This window comes from Salvelinus fontinalis, chromosome 23 (assembly GCF_029448725.1).
Source record: "Salvelinus fontinalis isolate EN_2023a chromosome 23, ASM2944872v1, whole genome shotgun sequence".
Lineage (NCBI taxonomy): Eukaryota > Metazoa > Chordata > Actinopteri > Salmoniformes > Salmonidae > Salvelinus > Salvelinus fontinalis.
In genome coordinates, this window is record NC_074687.1 from 7,013,234 (window position 1) to 7,020,751 (window position 7,518).

Consider the following 7,518-nt stretch of genomic DNA (forward strand, 5'->3'; position numbering starts at 1 on the left):
TATTCAACACCATTTGACCACCCAGGTGCCTGGCAACTGCACGGGAACACTGCAGACAATGGATTTATGCTCTGTCCCCGTGCATGTGTGTCCTGGCTGACATCCGCAATGTGGTCTAGGCCTCCGTGGACAATGGGACAAATCGACTTCTCTTTTATTGGTACACTGAACCAAAATATAAACCGTGTTTGGTAAATAAACAGTGTTGTAAAGTGTTGGTCCCATGTTTCATGAGATGAAATAAAAGATCCCAGAAATGTTCCATAGGCACAAAAACGTGTTTACATCCCTGCTAGTGATTATCCTTTGCCAAGATAATCCTTCCACTTGACAGGTGTGGCATATCAAGAAGCTGATTAAACAGCATTTTTATTTATTTATTAAACATTTTTATTTAACCAGGTAGGCCAGTTGAGAATAAGTTCTCATTTACAAATGCGACCTGGCCAAGATAAAGCAAAGCAGTGCGACAAAAACAACAGTTACACATGGGATAAACAATCGTACAGTCAATAATACAATAGAAAAATCTGTATACAGTGTGTGCAAATGAAGGCGGTAAGGCAATAAAAAGGCCAATAGTGGCGAAGTAATTACAATTTAGCAATTTACAGTGGAGTGATATGTGCAGATGAGGATGTGCAGGTAGAAATACTGGTGTGCAAAAGAGCAGAAAAACAAAACAAATATGGGGATGAGGTAGGTAGTTGGTTGGATGGGCTATTTACAGATGGGCTGTGTACAGCTGCAGCGATCTGTAAGCTGCTCTGACAGCTGACGCTTAAAGTTAGTGAGGGAGATATGTCTCCAACTTAAGTTATTTTTGCAATTCGTTCCTATCATTGGCAGCAGTGAGCTGGAAAGAGGAGGTCAAAGTAGATGTTGGCTTTGGGGATGACCAGTGAAATATACCTGCTGGAGCATGTGTTACAGGTGGGTGTTGCTATGGTGACCAGTGAAATATACCTGCTGGAGCGTGTGCTACAGGTGGGTGTTGCTATGGTGCCCAGTGAGCTGAGATAAGGTGGAGCTTTACCTAGCAAGGACTTATAGATGACCTGGAGCCAGTGGGTTTGGCAACGAATATGTAGCGAGGACCAGCCAACGAGAGCATACAGGTCGCAGTAGTGGGTAGTATATGGGGCTTTGGTGACAAAACGGATGGCACTGTGATAGACTGCATCCAATTTGCTGAGTAGAGTGTTGGAGGCTATTTTGTAAATGACATCGCCGAAGTCGAGGATCGTTAGGATAGTCAGTTTTACGAGGGTATGTTTGGCAGCATGAGTGAAGGAGGCTTTATTGCGAAATAGGAAGCCGATTCTAGATTTATCTTTGGATTGGAGATGCTTAATGTGAGTGTGGAAGGAGAGTTTACAGTCTAACCAGACACCTAGGTATTTGTAGTTGTCCACATATTCTAAGTCAGAACCGTCCAGAGTAGTGATGGACAGGTGGGTAGGTGCGAGCAGCGATCGGTTGAATAGCATGCATTTCGTTTTACTAGCATTTAAGAGCAGTTGGAGGCCACGGAAGGAGTGTTGTATGGCGTTGAAGCTCGTTTGGAGGTTTGTTAACACAGTGTCCAAAGAAGGGCCAGATGTATACAGAATGGTGTTGTCTGCGTAGAGATGGATCAAAGAATCACCCGCAGCAAGAGCGACATCATTGATATATACGGGAAAAGAGTCGGCCCGAGAATTGAACCCTGTGGCACCCCCATAGAGATTGCCAGAGGTCCGGACAACAGGCCCTCCGATTTGACACACTGAACTCTGTCAGAAAAGTAGTTGGTGAACCAGGTGAGGCAGTCATTAGAGAAACCAAGGCTGTTGAGTCTGCCGATAAGAATGTGGTGATTGACAGAGTCGAAAGCCTTGGCCAGGTCGATGAAGATGGCTGCACAGTACTGTCTTTTATCGATGGCGGTTATGATATTGTTTAGGACCTTGAGCGTGGCTGAGGTGCACCCGTGACCAGCTTGAAAACCAGATTGCATAGCGGAGTAGGTACGGTGGGATTCTAAATGGTCGGTGATCTGTTTGTTCACTTGGCTTTCGGAGACTTTAGAAAGGCAGGGCAGGATGGATATAGGTCTGTAACAGTTTGGGTCTAGAGTGTCTCCCCCTTTGAAGAGGGGGGGTGGATGACCGCGGCCGTGTTCCAATCTTTAGGAAGTATGATCATTACACAGCTGCACCTTGTGCTGGGGACAATAAAAGGCCACTAAAATGTGCAGTTTTGTCACAACACAATGACACAGATGTCTCAAGTTTTGATGGTGCATGCAAATGGCATGCTGACTGCAGGAAGGTCCACCAGAGCTGTTGCCAGAGAATTGAATTTTCATTTCACTAACATAAGCCACCAACTTGTTGTAGAGAATTTGGCAGTACGTCCAACCGGGACACAACCTCAGACCATGTGTATGGCGTTGTGCGGGCGAGCGGTTTTCTGATGTCAATGTTGTGAACAGAGTGCCCCATGGTGGCGTGGGGTTATGGTATGGGCAGGCATAAGCTACAGACAATAAACACAATTGTATTTTATCGATGGCATTTTGAATGCACAAAGATACTGTGACGAGACCCTGAGTCCTATTGTCGTGCCATTCATCGACCGCCATCATCTCATGTTTTAGCAAGGTAATGTACGCCCCCATGCCGCAAGGATCTGTACACAATTCCTGGAAGCTGAAAATGTCCCAGTTCTTCCATGGCCTGCAAACTCACCAGGCATGTCACCCATTGAGCACCTTCTGGATTGTAATTATTTTTTTTGTGTGTGTGTGTGTGTGTGTGTGTGTGGGGGGGGGGGGGTGCTCTGGATCTACTTGTACAACAACTTCGCACGGCCATTGAAGATGAGTGGGACAACATTCCATAGGGCACAATCAACAGCCTGACCAACTCGATGCAAAGGAGATGTTTCGCGCTACATGAGGCAAATGGTGGTCACATCAGGTACTGACTGGTTTTCTGATCCACGCCCCCTTTTTTTTGTGACAAAAGATGGATATTGTTGCATGTTGCATTTATTTTGTTCAGTATAATTCCCTTGGTACTGGTATGATTCTCCTGACATGTTCAGAACTTATAATCACACACCACAGGATAGAAAGAATACAGGTAAGATTGCATAACAGAATGCAACAATATGCAGGCAGCTATAATATGTTGTACTGAACTGCTACCTAATAGCTGGGTGTATAAAGTGATTTACTCCTTTGCCAAGCACTAACTTGTTTATAAATTTAACTAGGCAAGTCAGTTAATAAGAACAAACCCGGGCGACGCTAGGCCAATTGTGCGCCGCCCTATGGGACTCCCAATCACGGCCGGTTGTGATACAGCCTGGAACAAAACAGTACATTTATTTGTAATACCTTTATATATTTGGTTTACGATGTCTACTCCGGAAAGAAGACGACTGATCTCTCCATATACCGCTCACTGTTCACGTGTGAGAACACCCGTTTGTCAGCTGTCGCCCAGGCCTGGCCGACCTTGATCGCTAGACATTTATTGACCTCACTATACAAACACCACGTCATTGTAACCACGCCCCCCGTCAAACACGATCTCAAAGCCAAAGGGAAAAAAAGAAAAATAGGGTGAGACTATGTAATTGGACACGTATTAATCATTGTTTTTTGATACATCATACGCCATTCAATTAACACACTTAAGGAAGAAGTAACACATTCAAGGAAAAATACATTAAAAGCTAAATTATCTAATGTATCGTTTTACTTAAGAAGAATACACAAGATACGTCGCCTATTTGCTGAAGTGGTATCGCCTAATAAACCACGCACTAGCGGCTAGGGTAGGAGGATAGGATTTCAGAAGCGACAGCGAAAAAGGAACTGAATGTTGTTGTAAACACAACATTAACCAGTTAGCTATATTATAAAGAAATTGAGTGTAAACAAAACAGTACATTTATTTGTATTACCTTTATATATATTTAGTTTTCGATGTCTACTCCTGCAAGAAGACGACTGATGAGAGATTTTAAGCGGTGAGTTGAACATTTTTCACGGGTGGTTAATGATATGCCTGAAGCTAGCTTGTCAGCTAAGGGTACTTGGCTAGCTAGCTAACGCGACCAAGTCATCCAGCCGTCTATTTGATATTTTGGGTTTTATTTAGTTGAACAAATTTGCTATGTTGCCTTTGAAAATTGCGGATGCTTTACACAACAGTCTGCGGCTAAAGTCGATCCTAAAACATTAGCGACTTATTTCGTCAGCAAGCTAGCTTGCTTACAAGACTTGACTAGCCAGCTAACGTTACTTGGCTAGCTAAGAAAACAACTCGCTCTCTCCAAGGCGAGTCACCATAGTTAACTCGCAAACGAAACTAAGTTAAATTAACTAGACGTCATAAAATTACTCAGGTTGTGTTTAATATTTCGAGGGATATTTTTGCGTCATCCTTGAACTTCATATCAAATCATGCATAACGTTTATGAATACGCCTGACTTTTAGCTAAACACTAATCTAGGGGTTCTGCATTGTTTGATAATATTGCAAGTAAGTTAAGAGTACACTGATTCAGTAATGTGTCGACTTGCAATATACTACAGATATCAGTTTGAAAATAGGGCTAACAAGTGCTTAAGTTAGGTAGCAAGTAATTTGAAACGTGGAAGTTGATTTTTTTCCTCGGACCCCCATAGGCTACAAGAAGACCCTCCGGCTGGCGTCAGTGGTGCCCCTTCCGAAAACAACATCATGGTGTGGAATGCAGTCATATTCGGGTAAGACGGTAAAGCGCAACCGGTCCGATGTGCACATTCAGACTGTTCTCTGTCACATATGTTCAGTACAAATATTACATTAACACCTAGCAAAAGATCTACTCAGAAGGAGCCTAGCGTTACCTTTACTCCTTAAGATCCAAGGACCTTGTGTTCATTTCAGAGGTAACAGTAGACTGGCAGAGAAAACAGCCAACTACTCAATTTTTAAACGTGAATCGATTCACAACTGCGACACGGTTCAAGAAATATAAAGCCCTTTACTTTTATATCACAAGTATTAACACAAATGTAAAAAAAAAAACCATACTGTTTTCACCGGCTTTATCACAGTTGTAGCCGACAGTATTTTTCAGTGACAATACGTTTCTGGCGGCCTTTCGTTATACACAGGTGTCCGCGCATGCTAAATACCACAAGTTGTCGCTCTGTCTTAAGTAAACACAGGCTCTAACATGGAGCTATGGCGGTGTGGGAACTCTAACCCTATAAAAGTGTGTATCTATTTGTGTTTTTCTCGCCGATATGAAAGATAGTCCTTATGCTCCCAAAACGGTACCGCAAGTGATGCATGTTAATGTTCAGACCTAGCGCCAGGGCTCCTAACAACTCCCCTGTACAGAAGACGCCTTCTTCCAATGACTCTTGTGTAATATCATGGAACTGGGTGAGAGTCATGGTAAAGGACTATGTAACACCATGCTCAATCAGCAAATATTGCCGAGTTTGGGTTCTGAAACAGCCTTTGCTAGTTATTGGTCATTCTGTGAGAGCCAGGTCATGTCAAGACCTTTTTAGGCCAATGATACCAACAATTTCAAGTGAATTATCTGCTCATTGTAATGTTCCTTCTTCATCCATATAACTTATTTATGGGGAACTGACACATGAATATTTCATGCACACACACACACTTTCAATGTATTTATTTCCCTTTACAGCCCAGAAGGGACACCTTTTGAGGATGGTGAGTACAGCACTGTACACCCCATTCTTTGTGTTTGCATGACATAATTGTTGATTTGATAAATTCCACATGAAGTAGGCTAGAGCAGCCAATCATCAACTCCCTGTTTTATTTAATGGCGGTATTGCAGATAATGCAACAGCTGTAATTGCAAAAACATGTTTTCTAACATTCTTGGTTGCGTGATATTAGCCGTGGTTCTAATTAATATTTTCCCTCCATCTTTTATATGTTCCAGGCACATTTAAGCTCACTGTTGAGTTCACAGAAGAATACCCCAACAAACCCCCCACAGTGCGATTTGTGTCAAAGATGTTTCATCCAAATGGTATGTTGTCACAACGAAAGTAGCAAAACATTCTGATAATGAATGTATTATATTTGTATTGCCTACAAAGATTAACACTATTTTTACCCTTCCATTTTATTTACAGTGTATGCAGATGGGAGTATATGTCTGGACATTCTACAGAATCGATGGAGTCCAACCTATGACGTATCATCCATTCTTACCTCAATCCAGGTAGACAAATGCATCCTCCTGTCAACATTTAGTCCTACTGCGACAGAGCAGAGATAAGCCACAACAGACCTTAGACTTCCCATACTGAAGTGCCATAATTCATGGTGCATATTCCCACTGTTATGCCACACTCCCTGTGCTGTAGAATGCTTGTCTCATCTACACTGTTGGCCTATCACCCCTCTCTCCCTTCCCTCCTTCCAGTCCCTGCTAGACGAACCAAACCCCAACAGTCCGGCCAACAGTCAGGCGGCCCAGCTTTACCAGGAAAACAAGAGGGAGTACGAGAAGCGTGTGTCGGCCATTGTAGAACAAAGCTGGAGGGACAGTTGACCAGACCCTCTCCCTTCTGTTCTCCTCTGTCCCCAGCACTGAGCTGTGTGACTCAAGTTCTAGTGGAGTACATCTTAATTTAGTTTTAATTTTTAAGCTTTTATGCACTTTACCTCTGCCTTCCCTTGTAAAACCTCTTTTTTTTCTGACACGCTTGGAGTGATTGTTTTATTTTATTTTTGTTTTTTCCCCCTCTCATTTTGGCCTATCGGGACGTATGTGCTGAATCTTGCCTTTGCCACCACGCTCTTCAATTGAAGACCATTTTTGGATGTCAATTACCTTGCCTCATCCCTTCACTGAAACAAATGAGTTGGACTGATTTGTTTAATGTTTGGAAGAAATATCAATTATGATAACCTAGCTTGTAGGTTCCTTCTTTGGTGTGCTCCCCTTACTTTATCAAGCTAATTTTACAAAGCAGCATCTGAGCTATCAAGCTCTACCTTTCTTTGGACAATTGCTGCCCGTGTTCATCCTAAACACCCTGATTGAGAATCAGACCCACAAGCTTAACCCATGTCTTTGCTGTGTTGTGAGCTCTGTTACATGCATGACAGTGAGTGCATTCATGTTGTTCAGTACCCTCAATGTATATAGGAAAACATACATCTGGATTTATGTACAGATTTTGCACTGGTTGTTCATGTCATTTTTTTCCAGCACTTGTAAATAAAGGCAAAACTACCTTTACTTTGACCGTAGTACTGTTTCTCTTGGACACCGACAGTAAACCTTGTGCTCCCTACAGTAAACATCAATCCACTCTATTTAGCTTTGTGGCAAATAATGTGATATCAGCGATCTGTGAAACTAGCTTCAAAGTTCATGCATCTGTTAACCTCATTCAACACACAATATTGAAGCAAACCTTAACGAGAACTCTACACATCTAAAGACAATTGCAGAACCGCATGGAGTGATTGTGTA

At 42.6% G+C, this 7,518-nt stretch overlaps 1 protein-coding gene across 1 annotated transcript; it reads left to right on the forward strand.

Annotated features, from left to right (window-relative positions):
• Positions 1-3,683: 3,683 nt before the first annotated feature.
• Positions 3,684-7,281, forward strand: LOC129820799 (ubiquitin-conjugating enzyme E2 A-like). The gene is made up of 6 exons (XM_055877771.1): positions 3,684-4,023; positions 4,685-4,765; positions 5,707-5,732; positions 5,971-6,060; positions 6,167-6,255; positions 6,460-7,281. Exons 1-6 carry the CDS (start codon positions 3,980-3,982, stop codon positions 6,586-6,588), a joined length of 459 nt encoding a protein of 152 aa, XP_055733746.1. The 5' UTR covers positions 3,684-3,979; the 3' UTR covers positions 6,589-7,281.
• Positions 7,282-7,518: the final 237 nt, after the last annotated feature.

Bases quoted from the DNA above. Each gene is read 5' to 3' on its own strand.
- LOC129820799 (XM_055877771.1), top strand. From the start codon at position 3,980: ATGTCTACTCCTGCAAGAAGACGACTGATGAGAGATTTTAAGCG. The intron at 5,733-5,970 runs GTGAGTACAGCA...TATATGTTCCAG, and splicing joins AGGGACACCTTTTGAGGATG to GCACATTTAAGCTCACTGTT. The intron at 6,256-6,459 runs GTAGACAAATGC...CCCTCCTTCCAG, and splicing joins CCATTCTTACCTCAATCCAG to TCCCTGCTAGACGAACCAAA.